General features: G+C 47.4%; 1 protein-coding gene across 2 annotated transcripts in view; it reads left to right on the plus strand.

The window, feature by feature from the left end:
* Positions 1-23,923, plus strand: part of RAB3GAP2 (RAB3 GTPase activating non-catalytic protein subunit 2) — a 270,922-nt gene that overhangs the window by 71,952 nt on the left and 175,047 nt on the right. Inside the window, exon 6 of one of the 2 annotated variants that reach the window (XM_083175131.1) lies at positions 1,443-1,533. In XM_083175131.1, coding sequence (XP_083031257.1) covers positions 1,443-1,533 — 91 coding nt within the window. The remainder of the gene's footprint in view (positions 1-1,442; positions 1,534-23,923) is intronic. The other variant, XM_083175132.1, reaches the window with a different exon arrangement.

Raw genomic sequence — 23,923 nt, forward strand, 5'->3', positions numbered from 1 at the left:
GGTTAGCAAAAACCTCGATAATGGAAATGCTGTAGATGTGATTTTCCTAGATTTCGCTAAAGCATTTGATACTGTCCCACACAAGAGATTGATTAATAAAATGGAGAACCTAGGATTGGGTGAAAATATCTGCAGATGGGTAGGGAATTGGCTATGTAATAGAGAACAAAGAGTGGTTGTGAATGGTGCCGTATCAGATATGATACCGGTACTAAGTGGAGTGCCCCAGGGCTCGGTTTTGGGGCCCATTTTGTTTAACATTTTTATTAACGATATTGGGATAGGGTTACTCAGCAATGTATCCATCTTTGCGGACGATACAAAACTTAGCAAAGTCATCAAATCACCAGAAGATGTCACCATGCTTCAAAATGATCTTGCAATTCTAGATGAGTGGGCTAAAAAATGGAAGATGCGGTTCAATGTAGATAAATGTAAGGTTATGCACCTTGGGAGACACAACCAGTGTGCAAGTTACAACCTTAGCGGAGAGGAACTGGGTAATTCCATACTTGAAAAGGATCTAGGAGTCCAAATAGACAGCAATCTAGGATGTAGTGCCCATTGTAATGTAGCTACAAAAAAGGCCAACAAAATTCTGGCATGTATTAAGAGGGGAATGGAAACTAGGGACTCAAGGGTAATTATGCCACTATATAAAGCATTGGTGAGACCTCATCTAGAGTATGGAGTACAGTTCTGGGCCCCACACTATAAAAAGGACATCATAGATTTAGAAAAAGTCCAAAGGCGAGCAACAAAGCTTATTAGGGGAATGGAGAATTTAAGCTACGGGGAGAGATTAAGCAATTTGGGACTATTTACATTAGAAAAGAGACGTTTAAGGGGGGACATGCTCAACATGTACAAGTATATCAAGGGCCAATATAAGGAACTGTCACACACCCTATTTTCTACTAGAAAGGAATCTAGGACGCGAGGGCATGAGTATAGATTAGAAGAAAAAAAATTTCATTCAGCTAGTAGAAAGAATTTCTTTACGGTCAGAACAGTCAAACTCTGGAACTCTCTTCCCAGAGAGGTGGTAATGGCTGGCTCATTAAATGCGTTCAAGGCAAAGTTGGACAAACATTTACTGGAGAAAAACATCCATGGGTACAAATAAGAAATATAATTTGTCTGTAAAATACCAGAACCTACCAAATCAGCAATGGATATCTATACCAGGTTGAACTAGATGGACGCAAGTCTTTTTTCAGCCTTACCTACTATGTAACTATGTAAGTCCTACATCCAACCTATACCCAACGTCAGCCCAGTGTTTCCTAAGGATCTCAACAAAAAAGATTAAACAGGTATGAACATAAATCTCCTTTTAGAACTCTATTAGTTACATCATATTGGAAAATTATTGTTGTACCTTATAATTATGGAGCTACATACTGTATGTGTTATTGGAAGGTTTAATGTTTTGTTTTCATGTCCCCAATATACAGAAGTTCAACTGGAAGGCCGGATTGGACGTGTATTGTTATAGGGTTCAACACCGGATACGTGCGTTTCTATACTGAGGTGTGTGTTACCTGCTCTTCTATTGCAATGTACTGTAACCATATTATCCTATAAGAAGATGCCACCACCCGATACGTGTGCTTCTATACTGAGGTGTGTGTTACCTGCTCTTCTATTACATTGTGCTGTAACCATATTATCCTATAAGAAGATGCCACCACCAGATACAAGCACTTCTATACTGAGGTGTGGGTTACCTGCTCTTCTATTACATTGTGCTGTAACCATATTCTCCTATAAGAAGATGCCACCACCAGATACGTGTGCTTCTATACTGAGGTGTGTGTTACCTGCTCTTCTTTTACATTGTGCTGTAACCACATTACCCTATAAGAAGATGCCACCACCTGATACGTGCACTTCTATACTGAGGTGTGTATTACCTGCTCTTCTATTACATTGTGCTGTAACCGTATTACCCAATAAGATGCCACCACCAGATACGTGCACTTCTATACTGAGGTGTGGGTTACCTGCTCTTCTATTACATTGTGCTGTAACCATATTCTCCTATAAGAAGATGCCACCACCGGATACGTGCACTTCTATACTGAGGTGTGTGTTACCTGCTCTTCTATTACATTGTGCTGTAACCATATTATCCTATAAGAAGATGCCACCACCAGATACGTGTGCTTCTATACTGAGGTGTGGGTTACCTGCTCTTCTATTACATTGTGCTGTAACCATATTATCCTATAAGAAGATGCCACCACCAGATACGTGCACTTCTATACTGAGGTGTGTGTTACCTGCTCTTCTATTACAATGTGCTGTAACCATATTATCCTATAAGAAGATGCCACCACCAGATACGTGTGCTTCTATACTGAGGTGTTGGTTACCCGCTCTTCTATTACAATGTACTGTAACCATATTATCCTATTAGAAGATGCCACCACCCGATACGTGCACTTCTATACTGAGGTGTGGGTTACCTGCTCTTCTATTACAATGTGCTGTAACCATATTATCCTATAAGAAGATGCCACCATGGACTTCTATACTGAGGTGTGGGTTACCTGCTCTCCTATTATATTGGGCTGTAACCGTATTACCCAATAAGATGCCACCACCAGATACGTGCACTTCTATACTGAGGTGTGGTTTACCTGCTCTTCTATTACAATGTGCTGTAACCATATTATCCTATAAGAAGATGCCACCACCAGATACGTGCACTTCTTTACTGAGGTGTGGGTTACCTGCTCTCCTATTACAATGTGCTGTAACCATATTATCCTATAAGAAGATGCCATCACCAGATACGTGCACTTCTATACTGAGGTGTGGGTTACCTGCTCTCCTATTACATTGTGCTTTAACCGTATTACCCTATAAGAAGATGCCACCACCAGATACGTGCACTTCTATACTGAGGTGTGTGTTACCTGCTCTTCTATTACAATGTGCTGTAACCATATTATCCTATAAGAAGATGCCACCACCAGATACGTGTGCTTCTATACTGAGGTGTGTGTTACCTGCTCTTCTATTACAATGTGCTGTAACCATATTATCCTATAAGAAGATGCCACCACCAGATACGTGTGCTTCTATACTGAGGTGTGGGTTACCTGCTCTTCTATTACATTGTGCTGTAACCATATTATCCTATAAGAAGATGCCACCACCAGATACGTGCACTTCTATACTGAGGTGTGTGTTACCTGCTCTTCTATTACAATGTGCTGTAACCATATTATCCTATAAGAAGATGCCACCACCAGATACGTGCACTTCTATACTGAGGTGTGTGTTACCTGCTCTTCTATTACATTGTGCTGTAACCATATTATCCTATAAGAAGATGCCACCACCAGATACGTGTGCTTCTATACTGAGGTGTGTGTTACCTGCTCTTCTATTACAATGTGCTGTAACCATATTATCCTATAAGAAGATGCCACCACCCGATACGTGCACTTCTATACTGAGGTGTGGGTTACCTGCTCTCCTATTACATTGTGCTGTAACCATATTACCCAATAAGAAGATGCCACCACCCGATACGTGCACTTCTATACTGAGGTGTGGGTTACCTGCTCTCCTATTACATTGTGCTGTAACCATATTACCCAATAAGATGCCACCACTGGATATGTGTGCCTCTATACTGAGGTGTATATTACCTGCTCTCCTATTACATTGCTGTAACCATATTACCCTATAAGAAGATGCCACCACCGGATGCCCGGTCATGGCGTCTTATTATGTTATCCTGTGGTAGCATGTATACTGCACATAGCATGGGAGATAGTATAGGGATGTTATTGGGATCTCAGAACCTGGGGCACAGGACAGGTACAGGTGTGTATAACCTGCATAGCAGTGGTAGACCCGGCCATGACGTCTGATGTCACCCAGTGGTAGCATGTATACTGCATATAGCATGGGAGATAGTATAGGGGTGTTATTGGGATCTCAGTACCTGGAGCACAGGACAGGTACAGGTGTGTATAACCTGCATAGCAGTGGTAGACCCGGCCATGATGTCTGATGTCACCCAGTGGTAGCATGTATACTGCATATAGCATGGGAGATAGTATAGGGATGTTATTGGGATCTCAGTACCTGGGGCACAGGACAGGTACAGGTGTGTATAACCTGAATAGCAGTGGTAGACCCTGCCATGACGTCTGATGTCACCCAGTGGTAGCATGTATACTGCATATAGCATGGGAGATAGTATAGGGATGTTATTGGGATCTCAGTACCTGGAGCACAGGACAGGTACAGGTGTGTATAACCTGCATAGCAGTGGTAGACCCGGCCATGATGTCTGATGTCACCCAGTGGTAGCATGTATACTGCATATAGCATGGGAGATAGTATAGGGGTGTTATTGGGATCTCAGTACCTGGGGCACAGGACAGGTACAGGTGTGTATAACCTGCATAGCAGTGGTAGACCCGGCCATGACGTCTGATGTCACCCAGTGGTAGCATGTATACTACATACAGCATGGGAGATAGTATAGGGATGTTATTGGGATCTCAGTACCTGGAGCACAGGACAGGTACAGGTGTGTATAACCTGCATAGCAGTGGTAGACCCGGCCATGACGTCTGATGTCACCCAGTGGTAGCATGTATACTGCATATAGCATGGGAGATAGTATAGGGATGTTATTGGGATCTCAGTACCTGGAGCACAGGACAGGTACAGGTGTGTATAACCTGCATAGCAGTGGTAGACCCGGCCATGACGTCTGATGTCACCCAGTGATAGCATGTATACTGCATATAGCATGGGAGATAGTATAGGGTGTTATTGGGATCTCAGTCCCTGGGGCACAGGACAGGTACAGGTGTGTATAACCTGCATAGCAGTGGTAGACCCGGCCATGATGTCTGATGTCACCCAGTGGTAGCATGTATACTGCATATAGCATGGGAGATAGTATAGGGGTGTTATTGGGATCTCAGTACCTGGAGCACAGGACAGGTACAGGTGTGTATAACCTGCATAGCAGTGGTAGACCCGGCCATGACATCTGATGTCACCCAGTGGTAGCATGTATACTACATATAGCATGGGAGATAGTATAGGGTGTTATTGGGATCTCAGTACCTGGGGCACAGGACAGGTACAGGTGTGTATCACCTGCATAGCAGTGGTAGACCCGGCCATGATGCCTGATGTCACCCAGTGGTAGCATGTATACTGCATATAGCATGGGAGATAGTATAGGGATGTTATTGGGATCTCAGTACCTGGAGCACAGGACAGGTACAGGTGTGTATAACCTGCATAGCAGTGGTAGACCCGGCCATGATGTCTGATGTCACCCAGTGGTAGCATGTATACTACATATAGCATGGGAGATAGTATAGGGTGTTATTGGGATCTCAGTACCTGGGGCACAGGACAGGTACAGGTGTGTATAACCTGCATAGCAGTGGTAGACCCGGCCATGATGTCTGATGTCACCCAGTGGTAGCATGTATACTACATACAGCATGGGAGATAGTATAGGGATGTTATTGGGATCTCAGTACCTGGAGCACAGGACAGGTACAGGTGTGTATAACCTGCATAGCAGTGGTAGACCCGGCCATGAGGTCTGATGTCACCCAGTGGTAGCATGTATACTGCATATAGCATGGGAGATAGTATAGGGATGTTATTGGGATCTCAGTACCTGGGGCACAGGACAGGTACAGGTGTGTATAACCTGCATAGCAGTGGTAGACCCGGCCATGAGGTCTGATGTCACCCAGTGGTAGCATGTATACTACATATAACATGGGAGATAGTATAGGGTTGTTATTGGGATCTCCGTACCTGGAGCACAGGACAGGTACAGGTGTGTATAACCTGCATAGCAGTGGTAGACCCGGCCATGATGTCTGATGTCACCCAGTGGTAGCATGTATACTGCATATAGCATGGGAGATAGTATAGGGGTGTTATTGGGATCTCAGTACCTGGGGCACAGGACAGGTACAGGTGTGTATAACCTGCATAGCAGTGGTAGACCCGGCCATGATGTCTGATGTCACCCAGTAGTAGCATGTATACTGTATATAGCATGGGAGATAGTATAGGGGTGTTATTGGGATCTCAGTACCTGGAGCACAGGACAGGTACAGGTGTGTATAACCTGCATAGTAGTGGTAGACCCGGCCATGATGTCTGATGTCACCCAGTGGTAGCATGTATACTGCATATAACATGGGAGATAGTATAGGGGTGTTATTGGGATCTCAGTACCTGGGGCACAGGACAGGTACAGGTGTGTATAACCTGCATAGCAGTGGTAGACCCGGCCATGACATCTGATGTCACCCAGTGGTAGCATGTATACTGTATATAGCATGGGAGATAGTATAGGGGTGTTATTGGAATCTCAGTACCTGGGGCACAGGACAGGTACAGGTGTGTATAACCTGCATAGCAGTGGTAGACCCGGCCATGACGTCTGATGTCACCCAGTGGTAGCATGTATACTGTATATAGCATGGGAGATAGTATAGGGGTGTTATTGGAATCTCAGTACCTGGAGCACAGGACAGGTACAGGTGTGTATAACCTGCATAGCAGTGGTAGACCCGGCCATGACGTCTGATGTCACCCAGTGGTAGCATGTATACTGCATATAGCATGGGAGATAGTATAGGGGTGTTATTGGGATCTCAGTACCTGGGGCACAGGACAGGTACAGGTGTGTATAACCTGCATAGCAGTGGTAGACCCGGCCATGACATCTGATGTCACCCAGTGGTAGCATGTATACTATATATAGCATGGGAGATAGTATAGGGATGTTATTGGGATCTCAGTACCTGGGGCACAGGACAGGTACAGGTGTGTATAACCTGCATAGCAGTGGTAGACCCGGCCATGACGTCTGATGTCACCCAGTGGTAGCATGTATACTGCATATAGCATGGGAGATAGTATAGGGTGTTATTGGGATCTCAGTACCTGGGGCACAGGACAGGTACAGGTGTGTATAACCTGAATAGCAGTGGTAGACCCGGCCATGATGTCTGATGTCACCCAGTGGTAGCATGTATACTGCATATAGCATGGGAGATAGTATAGGGGTGTTATTGGGATCTCAGTACCTGGGGCACAGGACAGGTACAGGTGTGTATAACCTGCATAGCAGTGGTAGACCCGGCCATGATGTCTGATGTCACCCAGTGGTAGCATGTATACTACATATAGCATGGGAGATAGTATAGGGATGTTATTGGGATATCAGTACCTGGGGCACAGGACAGGTACAGGTGTGTATAACCTGCATAGCAGTGGTAGACCCGGCCATGATGTCTGATGTCACCCAGTGGTAGCATGTGTACCACATATAACATGGGAGATAGTATAGGGATGTTATTGGGATCTCAGTACCTGGGGCACAGGACAGGTACAGGTGTGTATAACCTGCATAGCAGTGGTAGACCCCGGCCATGATGTCTGATGTCACCCAGTGGTAGCATGTATACTGTATATAGCATGGGAGATAGTATAGGGATGTTATTGGGATCTCAGTACCTGGAGCACAGGACAGGTACAGGTGTGTATAACCTGCATAGCAGTGGTAGACCCGGCCATGATGTCTGATGTCACCCAGTGGTAGCATGTATACTGCATATAGCATGGGAGATAGTATAGGGATGTTATTGGGATCTCAGTACCTGGGGCACAGGACAGGTACAGGTGTGTATAACCTGCATAGCAGTGGTAGACCCGGCCATGATGTCTGATGTCACCCAGTGGTAGCATGTATACTGCATATAGCATGGGAGATAGTATAGGGATGTTATTGGGATCTCAGTACCTGGAGCACAGGACAGGTACAGGTGTGTATAACCTGCATAGCAGTGGTAGACCCAGCCATGATGTCTGATGTCACCCAGTGGTAGCATGTATACTGCATATAGCATGGTAGATAGTATAGGGATGTTATTGGGATCTCAGTACCTGGGGCACAGGACAGGTACAGGTGTGTATAACCTGCATAGCAGTGGTAGACCCGGCCATGATGTCTGATGTCACCCAGTGCTAGCATGTATACTACATATAGCATGGGAGATAGTATAGGGGTGTTATTGGGATCTCAGTACCTGGAGCACAGGACAGGTACAGGTGTGTATAACCTGCATAGCAGTGGTAGACCCGGCCATGACGTCTGATGTCACCCAGTGGTAGCATGTATACTGTATATAGCATGGGAGATAGTATAGGGGTGTTATTGGAATCTCAGTACCTGGGGCACAGGACAGGTACAGGTGTGTATAACCTGCATAGCAGTGGTAGACCCGGCCATGATGTCTGATGTCACCCAGTGGTAGCATGTATACTACATATAGCATGGGTGATAGTATAGGGGTGTTATTGGAATCTCAGTACCTGGGGCACAGGACAGGTACAGGTGTGTATAACCTGCATAGCAGTGGTAGACCCGGCCATGATGTCTGATGTCACCCAGTGGTAGCATGTATACTACATATAGCATGGGTGATAGTATAGGGGTGTTATTGGGATCTCAGTACCTGGGGCACAGGACAGGTACAGGTGTGTATAACCTGCATAGCAGTGGTAGACCCGGCCATGACGTCTGATGTCACCCAGTGGTAGCATGTATACTGCATATAGCATGGGTGATAGTATAGGGTGTTATTGGGATCTCAGTACCTGGGGCACAGGACAGGTACAGGTGTGTATAACCTGCATAGCAGTGGTAGACCCGGCCATGATGTCTGATGTCACCCAGTGATAGCATGTATACTGCATATAGCATGGGAGATAGTATAGGGATGTTATTGGGATCTCAGTACCTGGGGCACAGGACAGGTACAGGTGTGTATAACCTGCATAGCAGTGGTAGACCCGGCCATGACGTCTGATGTCACCCAGTGGTAGCATGTATACTACATATAGCATGGGAGATAGTATAGGGGTGTTATTGGGATCTCAGTACCTGGAGCACAGGACAGGTACAGGTGTGTATAACCTGCATAGCAGTGGTAGACCCGGCCATGACGTCTGATGTCACCCAGTGGTAGCATGTATACTGTATATAGCATGGGAGATAGTATAGGGATGTTATTGGGATCTCAGTACCTGGAGCACAGGACAGGTACAGGTGTGTATAACCTGCATAGCAGTGGTAGACCCGGCCATGATGTCTGATGTCACCAAGTGGTAGCATGTATACTGCATATAGCATGGGAGATAGTATAGGGATGTTATTGGGATCTCAGTATCTGGAGCACAGGACAGGTACATGTGTGTATAACCTGCATAGCAGTGGTAGACCCGGCCATGATGTCTGATGTCACCCAGTGGTAGCATGTATACTGCATATAGCATGGGAGATAGTATAGGGATGTTATTGGGATCTCAGTACCTGGGGCACAGGACAGGTACAGGTGTGTATAACCTGCATAGCAGTGGTAGACCCGGCCATGACGTCTGATGTCACCCAGTGGTAGCATGTATACTATATATAGCATGGGAGATAGTATAGGGATGTTATTGGGATCTCAGTACCTGGGGCACAGGACAGGAACAGGTGTGTATAACCTGCATAGTAGTGGTAGACCCGGCCATGATGTCTGATGTCACCCAGCGGTAGCATGTATACTGTATATAGCATTGGAGATAGTATAGGGGTGTTATTGGGATCTCAGTACCTGGGGCACAGGACAGGTACAGGTGTGTATAACCTGCATAGCAGTGGTAGACCCGGCCATGACGTCTGATGTCACCCAGTGGTAGCATGTATACTGCATATAGCATGGGAGATAGTATAGGGGTGTTATTGGGATCTCAGTACCTGGGGCACAGGACAGGTACAGGTGTGTATAACCTGCATAGCAGTGGTAGACCCGGCCATGACGTCTGCTGTCACCCAGTGGTAGCATGTATACTGTATATAGCATGGGAGATAGTATAGGGATGTTATTGGGATCTCAGTACCTGGGGCACAGGACATGTACAGGTGTGTATAACCTGCATAGCAGTGGTAGACCCGGCCATGACGTCTGATGTCACCCAGTGGTAGCATGTATACTACATATAGCATGGGAGATAGTATAGGGGTGTTATTGGGATCTCAGTACCTGGAGCACAGGACAGGTACAGGTGTGTATAACCTGCATAGCAGTGGTAGACCCAGCCATGATGTCTGATGTCACCAAGTGGTAGCATGTATACTGCATATAGCATGGGAGATAGTATAGGGATGTTATTGGGATCTCAGTATCTGGAGCACAGGACAGGTACATGTGTGTATAACCTGCATAGCAGTGGTAGACCCGGCCATGATGTCTGATGTCACCCAGTGGTAGCATGTATACTGCATATAGCATGGGAGATAGTATAGGGATGTTATTGGGATCTCAGTACCTGGGGCACAGGACAGGTACAGGTGTGTATAACCTGCATAGTAGTGGTAGACCCGGCCATGATGTCTGATGTCACCCAGCGGTAGCATGTATACTGTATATAGCATTGAAGATAGTATAGGGGTGTTATTGGGATCTCAGTACCTGGGGCACAGGACAGGTACAGGTGTGTATAACCTGCATAGCAGTGGTAGACCCGGCCATGACGTCTGATGTCACCCAGTGGTAGCATGTATACTGCATATAGCATGGGAGATAGTATAGGGGTGTTATTGGGATCTCAGTACCTGGGGCACAGGACAGGTACAGGTGTGTATAACCTGCATAGCAGTGGTAGACCCGGCCATGACGTCTGCTGTCACCCAGTGGTAGCATGTATACTGTATATAGCATGGGAGATAGTATAGGGATGTTATTGGGATCTCAGTACCTGGGGCACAGGACAGGTACAGGTGTGTATAACCTGCATAGCAGTGGTAGACCCGGCCATGATGTCTGATGTCACCCAGTGGTAGCACGTATACTGCATATAGCATGGGAGATAGTATAGGGATGTTATTGGGATCTCAGTACCTGGGGCACAGGACAGGTACAGGTGTGTATAACCTGCATAGCAGTGGTAGACCCGGCCATGACGTCTGATGTCACCCAGTGGTAGCATGTATACTGCATATAGCATGGGAGATAGTATAGGGGTGTTATTGGGATCTCAGTACCTGGGGCACAGGACAGGTACAGGTGTGTATAACCTGCATAGCAGTGGTAGACCCGGCCATGACGTCTGATGTCACCCAGTGGTAGCATGTATACTGTATATAGCATGGGAGATAGTATAGGGATGTTATTGGGATCTCAGTACCTGGGGCGCAGGACAGGTACAGGTGTGTATAACCTGCATAGCAGTGGTAGACCCGGCCATGATGTCTGATGTCACCCAGTGGTAGCATGTATACTGCATATAGCATGGGAGATAGTATAGGGATGTTATTGGGATCTCAGTACCTGGGGCACAGGACAGGTACAGGTGTGTATAACCTGCATAGCAGTGGTAGACCCGGCCATGATGTCTGATGTCACCCAGTGGTAGCATGTATACTGCATATAGCATGGGAGATAGTATAGGGGTGTTATTGGGATCTCAGTACCTGGGGCACAGGACAGGTACAGGTGTGTATAACCTGCATAGCAGTGGTAGACCCGGCCATGATGTCTGATGTCACCCAGTGGTAGCATGTATACTGCATATAGCATGGGAGATAGTATAGGGTGTTATTGGGATCTCAGTACCTGGGGCACAGGACAGGTACAGGTGTGTATAACCTGCATAGCAGTGGTAGACCCGGCCATGACGTCTGATGTCACCCAGTGGTAGCATGTATACTATATATAGCATGGGAGATAGTATAGGGATGTTATTAGGATCTCAGTACCTGGAGCACAGGACAGGTACAGGTGTGTATAACCTGCATAGCAGTGGTAGACCCGGCCATGACGTCTGATGTCACCCAGTGGTAGCATGTATACTATATATAGCATGGGAGATAGTATAGGGATGTTATTAGGATCTCAGTACCTGGAGCACAGGACAGGTACAGGTGTGTATAACCTGCATAGCAGTGGTAGACCCGGCCATGACGTCTGATGTCACCCAGTGGTAGCATGTATACTGCATATAGCATGGGAGATAGTATAGGGATGTTATTGGGATCTCAGTACCTGGGGCACAGGACAGGTACAGGTGTGTATAACCTGCATAGCAGTGGTAGACCCGGCCATGACGTCTGATGTCACCCAGTGGTAGCATGTATACTGCATATAGCATGGGAGATAGTATAGGGATGTTATTGGGATCTCAGTACCTGGGGCACAGGACAGGTACAGGTGTGTATAACCTGCATAGCAGTGGTAGACCCGGCCATGATGTCTGATGTCACCCAGTGGTAGCATGTATACTATATATAGCATGGGAGATAGTATAGGGGTGTTATTGGGATCTCAGTACCTGGGGCACAGGACAGGTACAGGTGTGTATAACCTGCATAGCAGTGGTAGACCCGGCCATGATGTCTGATGTCACCTAGTGGTAGCATGTATACTACATATAGCATGGGAGATAGTATAGGGGTGTTATTGGGATCTCAGTACCTGGGGCACAGGACAGGTACAGGTGTGTATAACCTGCATAGCAGTGGTAGACCCGGCCATGACGTCTGATGTCACCCAGTGGTAGCATGTATACTGCATATAGCATGGGAGATAGTATAGGGATGTTATTGGGATCTCAGTACCTGGGGCACAGGACAGGTACAGGTGTGTATAACCTGCATAGCAGTGGTAGACCCGGCCATGACGTCTGATGTCACCCAGTGGTAGCATGTATACTATATATAGCATGGGAGATAGTATAGGGATGTTATTAGGATCTCAGTACCTGGAGCACAGGACAGGTACAGGTGTGTATAACCTGCATAGCAGTGGTAGACCCGGCCATGACGTCTGATGTCACCCAGTGGTAGCATGTATACTGCATATAGCATGGGAGATAGTATAGGGATGTTATTGGGATCTCAGTACCTGGGGCACAGGACAGGTACAGGTGTGTATAACCTACATAGCAGTGGTAGACCCGGCCATGATGTCTGATGTCTCCCAGTGGTAGCATGTATACTGTATATAGCATGGGAGATAGTATAGGGGTGTTATTGGGATCTCAGTACCTGGGGCACAGGACAGGTACAGGTGTGTATAACCTGCATAGCAGTGGTAGACCCGGCCATGACGCCTGATGTCACCCAGTGGTAGCATGTATACTACATATTACATGGGAGATAGTATAGGGGTGTTATTGGGATCTCAGTACCTGGGGCACAGGACAGGTACAGGTGTGTATAACCTGCATAGCAGTGGTAGACCCGGCCATGATGTCTGATGTCACCCAGTGGTAGCATGTATACTATATATAGCATGGGAGATAGTATAGGGGTGTTATTGGGATCTCAGTACCTGGGGCACAGGACAGGTACAGGTGTGTATAACCTGCATAGCAGTGGTAGACCCGGCCATGACGTCTGATGTCACCCAGTGGTAGCATGTATACTGCATATAGCATGGGAGATAGTATAGGGATGTTATTGGGATCTCAGTACCTGGGGCACAGGACAGGTACAGGTGTGTATAACCTGCATAGCAGTGGTAGACCCGGCCATGATGTCTGATGTCACCCAGTGGTAGCATGTATACTACATATAGCATGGGAGATAGTATAGGGATGTTATTGGGATCTCAGTACCTGGGGCACAGGACAGGTACAGGTGTGTATAACCTGCATAGCAGTGGTAGACCCGGCCATGATGTCTGATATCACCCAGTGGTAGCATGTATACTGCATATAGCATGGGAGATAGTATAGGAGTGTTATTGGGATCTCAGTACCTGGGGCACAGGACAGGTACAGGTGTGTATAACCTGCATAGCAGTGGTAGACCCGGCCATGACGTCTGATGTCACCCAGTGGTAGCATGTATACTACATATAGCATGGGAGATAGTATAGGGATGTTATTGGGATCTCAGTACCTGGAGCACAGGACAGGTACAGGTGTGTATAACCTGCATAGCAGTGGTAGACCCGGCCATGAGGTCTGATGTCACCCAGTGGTAGCATGTATACTGCATATAGCATGGGAGATAGTATAGGGATGTTATTGGGATCGAAGTACCTGGAGCACAGGACAGGTACAGGTGTGTATAACCTGCATAGCAGTGGTAGACCCGGCCATGATGTCTGATGTCACCCAGTGGTAGCATGTATACTACATATAGCATGGGAGATAGTATAGGCATGTTATTGGGATCTCAGTACCTGTGGCACAGGACAGGTACAGGTGTGTATAACCTGCATAGCAGTGGTAGACCCGGCCATGATGTCTGATGTCACCCAGTGGTAGCATGTATACTATATATAGCATGGGAGATAGTATAGGGATGTTATTGGGATCTCAGTACCTGGAGCACAGGACAGGTACAGGTGTGTATAACCTGCATAGCAGTGGTAGACCCGGCCATGATGTCTGATGTCACCCAGTGGTAGCATGTATACTGCATATAGCATGGGAGATAGTATATGGATGTTATTGGGATCTCAGTACCTGGAGCACAGGACAGGTACAGGTGTGTATAACCTGCATAGCAGTGGTAGACCCGGCCATGATGTCTGATGTCACCCAGTGGTAGCAGGTATACTATATATAGCATGGGAGATAGTATAGGGATGTTATTGGGATCTCAGTACCTGGGGCACAGGACAGGTACAGGTGTGTATAACCTGCATAGCAGTGGTAGACCCAGCCATGACGTCTGATGTCACCCAGTGTGTATACTGCATATAGCATGGGAGATAGTTTAGGGGTGTTATTGGGATCTCAGTACCTGGAGCACAGGACAGGTACAGGTGTGTATAACCTGCATAGCAGTGGTAGACCCGGCCATGACGTCTGATGTCACCTAGTAGTAGCATGTGTACTGCATATAGCATGGGAGATAGTATAGGGATGTTATTGGGATCTCAGTACCTGGGGCACAGGACAGGTACAGGTGTGTATAACCTGCATAGCAGTGGTAGACCCGGCCATGACGTCTGATGTCACCCAGTGGTAGCATGTATACTGCATATAGCATGGGAGATAGTATAGGGGTGTTATTGTGATCTCAGTACCTGGAGCACAGGACAGGTACAGGTGTGTATAACCTGCATAGCAGTGGTAGACCCGGCCATGACGTCTGATGTCACCCAGTGGTAGCATGTATACTGTATATAGCATGGGAGATAGTATAGGGTGTTATTGGGATCTCAGTACCTGGGGCACAGGACAGGTACAGGTGTGTATAACCTGCATAGCAGTGGTAGACCCGGCCATGACGTCTGATGTCACCCAGTGGTAGCATGTATACTACATATAGCATGGGAGATAGTATAGGGATGTTATTGGGATCTCAGTACCTGGAGCACAGGACAGGTACAGGTGTGTATACCCTGCATAGCAGTGGTAGACCCGGCCATGACGTCTGATGTCACCCGGTGGTAGCATGTATACTGCATATAGCATGGGAGATAGTATAGGGATGTTATTGGGATCTCAGTACCTGGGGCACAGGACAGGTACAGGTGTGTATCACCTGCATAGCAGTGGTAGACCCGGCCATGATGTCTTATGTCACCCAGTGGTAGCATGTATACTATATATAGTATGGGAGATAGTATAGGGATGTTATTGGGATCTCAGTACCTGGGGCACAGGACAGGTACAGGTGTGTATAACCTGCATAGCAGTGGTAGACCCGGCCATGATGTCTGATGTCACCCAGTGGTAGCATGTATACTATATATAGCATGGGAGATAGTATAGGGGTGTTATTGGGATCTCAGTACCTGGGGCACACGACAGGTACAGGTGTGTATAACCTGCATAGCAGTGGTAGACCCGGCCATGATGTCTGATGTCACCTAGTGGTAGCACGTATACTGCATATAGCATGGGAGATAGTATAGGGATGTTATTGGGATCTCAGTACCTGGGGCACAGGACAGGTACAGGTGTGTATAACCTGCATAGCAGTGGTAGACCCGGCCATGATGTCTGATGTCACCCAGTGGTAGCATGTATACTATATATAGCATGGGAGATAGTATATGGGTGTTATTGGGATCTCAGTACCTTGGGCACAGGACAGGTACAGGTGTGTATAACCTGCATAGCAGTGGTAGACCCGGCCATGATGTCTGATGTCACCTAGTGGTAGCACGTATACTGCATATAGCATGGGAGATAGTATAGGGATGTTATTGGGATCTCAGTACCTGGAGCACAGGACAGGTACAGGTGTGTATAACCTGCATAGCAGTGGTAGACCCGGCCATGATGTCTGATGTCACCCAGTGGTAGCATGTATACTGCATATAGCATGGGAGATAGTATATGGATGTTATTGGGATCTCAGTACCTGGGGCACAGGACAGGTACAGGTGTGTATAACCTGCATAGCAGTGGTAGACCCAGCCATGATGTCTGATGTCACCCAGTGGTAGCATGTATACTGCATATAGCATGGGAGATAGTATAGGGGTGTTATTGGGATCTCAGTACCTGGAGCACAGGACAGGTACAGGTGTGTATAACCTGCATAGCAGTGGTAGACCCGGCCATGATGTCTGATGTCACCCAGTGGTAGCATGTATACTATATATAGCATGGGAGATAGTATAGGGATGTTATTGGGATCTCAGTACCTGGGGCACAGGACAGGTACAGGTGTGTATAACCTGCATAGCAGTGGTAGACCCAGCCATGACGTCTGATGTCACCCAGTGTGTATACTGCATATAGCATGGGAGATAGTTTAGGGGTGTTATTGGGATCTCAGTACCTGGGGCACAGGACAGGTACAGGTGTGTATAACCTGCATAGCAGTGGTAGACCCGGCCATGATGTCTGATGTCACCCAGTGGTAGCATGTATACTATATATAGCATGGGAGATAGTATAGGGGTGTTATTGGGATCTCAGTACCTGGGGCACAGGACAGGTACAGGTGTGTATAACCTGCATAGCAGTGGTAGACCCGGCCATGATGTCTGATGTCACCTAGTGGTAGCACGTATACTGCATATAGCATGGGAGATAGTATAGGGATGTTATTGGGATCTCAGTACCTGGAGCACAGGACAGGTACAGGTGTGTATAACCTGCATAGCAGTGGTAGACCCGGCCATGATGTCTGATGTCACCCAGTGGTAGCATGTATACTATATATAGCATGGGAGATAGTATAGGGATGTTATTGGGATCTCAGTACCTGGAGCACAGGACAGGTACAGGTGTGTATAACCTGCATAGCAGTGGTAGACCCGGCCATGATGTCTGATGTCACCCAGTGGTAGCATGTATACTGCATATAGCATGGGAGATAGTATATGGATGTTATTGGGATCTCAGTACCTGGGGCACAGGACAGGTACAGGTGTGTATCACCTGCATAGCAGTGGTAGACCCGGCCATGATGTCTGATGTCACCCAGTGGTAGCATGTATACTACATATAACATGGGAGATAGTATAGGGATGTTATTGGGATCTCAGTACCTGGAGCACAGGACAGGTACAGGTGTGTATAACCTGCATAGCAGTGGTAGACCCGGCCATGATGTCTGATGTCACCCAGTGGTAGCATGTATACTGCATATAGCATGGGAGATAGTATAGGGGTGTTATTGGGATCTCAGTACCTGGAGCACAGGACAGGTACAGGTGTGTATAACCTGCATAGCAGTGGTAGACCCGGCCATGATGTCTGATGTCACCCAGTGGTAGCATGTATACTATATATAGCATGGGAGATAGTATAGGGATGTTATTGGGATCTCAGTACCTGGAGCACAGGACAGGTACAGGTGTGTATAACCTGCATAGCAGTGGTAGACCCGGCCATGATGTCTGATGTCACCCAGTGGTAGCATGTATACTGCATATAGCATGGGAGATAGTATATGGATGTTATTGGGATCTCAGTACCTGGGGCACAGGACAGGTACAGGTGTGTATCACCTGCATAGCAGTGGTAGACCCGGCCATGATGTCTGATGTCACCCAGTGGTAGCATGTATACTACATATAACATGGGAGATAGTATAGGGATGTTATTGGGATCTCAGTACCTGGAGCACAGGACAGGTACAGGTGTGTATAACCTGCATAGCAGTGGTAGACCCGGCCATGATGTCTGATGTCACCCAGTGGTAGCATGTATACTGCATATAGCATGGGAGATAGTATAGGGGTGTTATTGGGATCTCAGTACCTGGAGCACAGGACAGGTACAGGTGTGTATAACCTGCATAGCAGTGGTAGACCCGGCCATGATGTCTGATGTCACCCAGTGGTAGCATGTATACTATATATAGCATGGGAGATAGTATAGGGATGTTATTGGGATCTCAGTACCTGGGGCACAGGACAGGTACAGGTGTGTATAACCTGCATAGCAGTGGTAGACCCAGCCATGACGTCTGATGTCACCCAGTGTGTATACTGCATATAGCATGGGAGATAGTTTAGGGGTGTTATTGGGATCTCAGTACCTGGGGCACAGGACAGGTACAGGTGTGTATAACCTGCATAGCAGTGGTAGACCCGGCCATGACGTCTGATGTCACCTAGTAGTAGCATGTGTACTGCATATAGCATGGGAGATAGTATAGGGATGTTATTGGGATCTCAGTACCTGGGGCACAGGACAGGTACAGGTGTGTATAACCTGCATAGCAGTGGTAGACCCGGCCATGACGTCTGATGTCACCCAGTGGTAGCATGTATACTGCATATAGCATGGGAGATAGCATAGGGGTGTTATTGTGATCTCAGTACCTGGAGCACAGGACAGGTACAGGTGTGTATAACCTGCATAGCAGTGGTAGACCCGGCCATGACGTCTGATGTCACCCAGTGGTAGCATGTATACTGTATATAGCATGGGAGATAGTATAGGGATGTTATTGGGATCTCAGTACCTGGGGCACAGGACAGGTACAGGTGTGTATAACCTGCATAGCAGTGGTAGACCCGGCCATGACGTCTGATGTCACCCGGTGGTAGCATGTATACTGCATATAGCATGGGAGATAGTATAGGGATGTTATTGGGATCTCAGTACCTGGGGCACAGGACAGGTACAGGTGTGTATAACCTGCATAGCAGTGGTAGACCCGGCCATGACGTCTGATGTCACCCAGTAGTAGCATGTATACTGCATATAGCATGGGAGATAGTATAGGGGTGTTATTGGGATCTTAGTACCTGGAGCGCAGGACAGGTACAGGTGTGTATAACCTGCATAGCAGTGGTAGACCCGGCCATGACGTCTGATGTCACCCAGTGGTAGCATGTATACTGCATATAGCATGGGAGATAGTATAGGGTGTTATTGGGATCTCAGTACCTGGAGCACAGGACAGGTACAGGTGTGTATAACCTGCATAGCAGTGGTAGACCCGGCCATGATGTCTGATGTCACCTAGTGGTAGCACGTATACTGCATATAGCATGGGAGATAGTATAGGGATGTTATTGGGATCTCAGTACCTGGAGCACAGGACAGGTACAGGTGTGTATAACCTGCATAGCAGTGGTAGACCCGGCCATGATGTCTGATGTCACCCAGTGGTAGCATGTATACTGCATATAGCATGGGAGATAGTATATGGATGTTATTGGGATCTCAGTACCTGGGGCACAGGACAGGTACAGGTGTGTATAACCTGCATAGCAGTGGTAGACCCAGCCATGATGTCTGATGTCACCCAGTGGTAGCATGTATACTGCATATAGCATGGGAGATAGTATAGGGGTGTTATTGGGATCTCAGTACCTGGAGCACAGGACAGGTACAGGTGTGTATAACCTGCATAGCAGTGGTAGACCCGGCCATGATGTCTGATGTCACCCAGTGGTAGCATGTATACTATATATAGCATGGGAGATAGTATAGGGATGTTATTGGGATCTCAGTACCTGGGGCACAGGACAGGTACAGGTGTGTATAACCTGCATAGCAGTGGTAGACCCAGCCATGACGTCTGATGTCACCCAGTGTGTATACTGCATATAGCATGGGAGATAGTTTAGGGGTGTTATTGGGATCTCAGTACCTGGGGCACAGGACAGGTACAGGTGTGTATAACCTGCATAGCAGTGGTAGACCCGGCCATGATGTCTGATGTCACCCAGTGGTAGCATGTATACTATATATAGCATGGGAGATAGTATAGGGGTGTTATTGGGATCTCAGTACCTGGGGCACAGGACAGGTACAGGTGTGTATAACCTGCATAGCAGTGGTAGACCCGGCCATGATGTCTGATGTCACCTAGTGGTAGCACGTATACTGCATATAGCATGGGAGATAGTATAGGGATGTTATTGGGATCTCAGTACCTGGAGCACAGGACAGGTACAGGTGTGTATAACCTGCATAGCAGTGGTAGACCCGGCCATGATGTCTGATGTCACCCAGTGGTAGCATGTATACTATATATAGCATGGGAGATAGTATAGGGATGTTATTGGGATCTCAGTACCTGGAGCACAGGACAGGTACAGGTGTGTATAACCTGCATAGCAGTGGTAGACCCGGCCATGATGTCTGATGTCACCCAGTGGTAGCATGTATACTGCATATAGCATGGGAGATAGTATATGGATGTTATTGGGATCTCAGTACCTGGGGCACAGGACAGGTACAGGTGTGTATCACCTGCATAGCAGTGGTAGACCCGGCCATGATGTCTGATGTCACCCAGTGGTAGCATGTATACTACATATAACATGGGAGATAGTATAGGGATGTTATTGGGATCTCAGTACCTGGAGCACAGGACAGGTACAGGTGTGTATAACCTGCATAGCAGTGGTAGACCCGGCCATGATGTCTGATGTCACCCAGTGGTAGCATGTATACTGCATATAGCATGGGAGATAGTATAGGGGTGTTATTGGGATCTCAGTACCTGGAGCACAGGACAGGTACAGGTGTGTATAACCTGCATAGCAGTGGTAGACCCGGCCATGATGTCTGATGTCACCCAGTGGTAGCATGTATACTATATATAGCATGGGAGATAGTATAGGGATGTTATTGGGATCTCAGTACCTGGAGCACAGGACAGGTACAGGTGTGTATAACCTGCATAGCAGTGGTAGACCCGGCCATGATGTCTGATGTCACCCAGTGGTAGCATGTATACTGCATATAGCATGGGAGATAGTATATGGATGTTATTGGGATCTCAGTACCTGGGGCACAGGACAGGTACAGGTGTGTATCACCTGCATAGCAGTGGTAGACCCGGCCATGATGTCTGATGTCACCCAGTGGTAGCATGTATACTACATATAACATGGGAGATAGTATAGGGATGTTATTGGGATCTCAGTACCTGGAGCACAGGACAGGTACAGGTGTGTATAACCTGCATAGCAGTGGTAGACCCGGCCATGATGTCTGATGTCACCCAGTGGTAGCATGTATACTGCATATAGCATGGGAGATAGTATAGGGGTGTTATTGGGATCTCAGTACCTGGAGCACAGGACAGGTACAGGTGTGTATAACCTGCATAGCAGTGGTAGACCCGGCCATGATGTCTGATGTCACCCAGTGGTAGCATGTATACTATATATAGCATGGGAGATAGTATAGGGATGTTATTGGGATCTCAGTACCTGGGGCACAGGACAGGTACAGGTGTGTATAACCTGCATAGCAGTGGTAGACCCAGCCATGACGTCTGATGTCACCCAGTGTGTATACTGCATATAGCATGGGAGATAGTTTAGGGGTGTTATTGGGATCTCAGTACCTGGGGCACAGGACAGGTACAGGTGTGTATAACCTGCATAGCAGTGGTAGACCCGGCCATGACGTCTGATGTCACCTAGTAGTAGCATGTGTACTGCATATAGCATGGGAGATAGTATAGGGATGTTATTGGGATCTCAGTACCTGGGGCACAGGACAGGTACAGGTGTGTATAACCTGCATAGCAGTGGTAGACCCGGCCATGACGTCTGATGTCACCCAGTGGTAGCATGTATACTGCATATAGCATGGGAGATAGCATAGGGGTGTTATTGTGATCTCAGTACCTGGAGCACAGGACAGGTACAGGTGTGTATAACCTGCATAGCAGTGGTAGACCCGGCCATGACGTCTGATGTCACCCAGTGGTAGCATGTATACTGTATATAGCATGGGAGATAGTATAGGGATGTTATTGGGATCTCAGTACCTGGGGCACAGGACAGGTACAGGTGTGTATAACCTGCATAGCAGTGGTAGACCCGGCCATGACGTCTGATGTCACCCGGTGGTAGCATGTATACTGCATATAGCATGGGAGATAGTATAGGGATGTTATTGGGATCTCAGTACCTGGGGCACAGGACAGGTACAGGTGTGTATAACCTGCATAGCAGTGGTAGACCCGGCCATGACGTCTGATGTCACCCAGTAGTAGCATGTATACTGCATATAGCATGGGAGATAGTATAGGGGTGTTATTGGGATCTTAGTACCTGGAGCGCAGGACAGGTACAGGTGTGTATAACCTGCATAGCAGTGGTAGACCCGGCCATGACGTCTGATGTCACCCAGTGGTAGCATGTATACTGCATATAGCATGGGAGATAGTATAGGGTGTTATTGGGATCTCAGTACCTGGAGCACAGGACAGGTACAGGTGTGTATAACCTGCATAGCAGTGGTAGACCCGGCCATGATGTCTGATGTCACCCAGTGGTAGCATGTATACTGCATATAGCATGGGAGATAGTATAGGGATGTTATTGGGATCTCAGTACCTGGGGCACAGGACAGGTACAGGTGTGTATAACCTGCATAGCAGTGGTAGACCCGGCCATGACGTCTGATGTCACCCAGTGGTAGCATGTATACTATATATAGCATGGGAGATAGTATAGGGATGTTATTGGGATCTCAGTACCTGGAGCACAGGACAGGTACAGGTGTGTATAACCTGCATAGCAGTGGTAGACCCGGCCATGACGTCTGATGTCACCCAGTGGTAGCATGTATACTGCATATAACATGGGAGATAGTATAGGGGTGTTATTGGGATCTCAGTACCTGGGGTACAGGACAGGTACAGGTGTGTATAACCTGCATAGCAGTGGTAGACCCGGCCATGATGTCTGATGTCACCCAGTGGTAGCATGTATACTGCATATAGCATGGGAGATAATATAGGGGTGTTATTGGGATCTCAGTACCTGGGGCACAGGACAGGTACAGGTGTGTATAACCTGCATAGCAGTGGTAGACCCGGCCATGATGTCTGATGTCACCCAGTGGTAGCATGTATACTACATATAGCATGGGAGATAGTATAGGGATGTTATTGGGATCTCAGTACCTGGAGCACAGGACAGGTACAGGTGTGTATAACCTGCATAGCAGTGGTAGACCCGGCCATGATGTCTGATGTCACCCAGTGGTAGCATGTATACTGCATATAGCATGGGAGATAGTATAGGAGTGTTATTGGGATCTCAGTACCTGGGGCACACGACAGGTACAGGTGTGTATAACCTGCATAGCAGTGGTAGACCTGGCCATGACGTCTGCTGTCACCCAGTGGTAGCATGTATACTATATATAGCATGGGAGATAGTATAGGGGTGTTATTGGGATCTCAGTACCTGGGGCACGGGTCAGGTACAGGTGTGTATAACCTGCATAGCAGTGGTAGACCCGGCCATGACGTCTGATGTCACCCAGTGGTAGCATGTATACTGCATATAGCATGGGAGATAGTATAGGGGTGTTATTGGGATCTCAGTACCTGGGGCACGGGTCAGGTACAGGTGTGTATAACCTGCATAGCAGTGGTAGACCCGGCCATGACGTCTGATGTCACCCAGTGGTAGCATGTATACTGCATATAGCATGGGAGATAGTATAG

This window comes from Crinia signifera, chromosome 3, assembly GCF_055691185.1.
Source record: "Crinia signifera chromosome 3, ASM5569118v1, whole genome shotgun sequence".
NCBI lineage: Eukaryota > Metazoa > Chordata > Amphibia > Anura > Myobatrachidae > Crinia > Crinia signifera.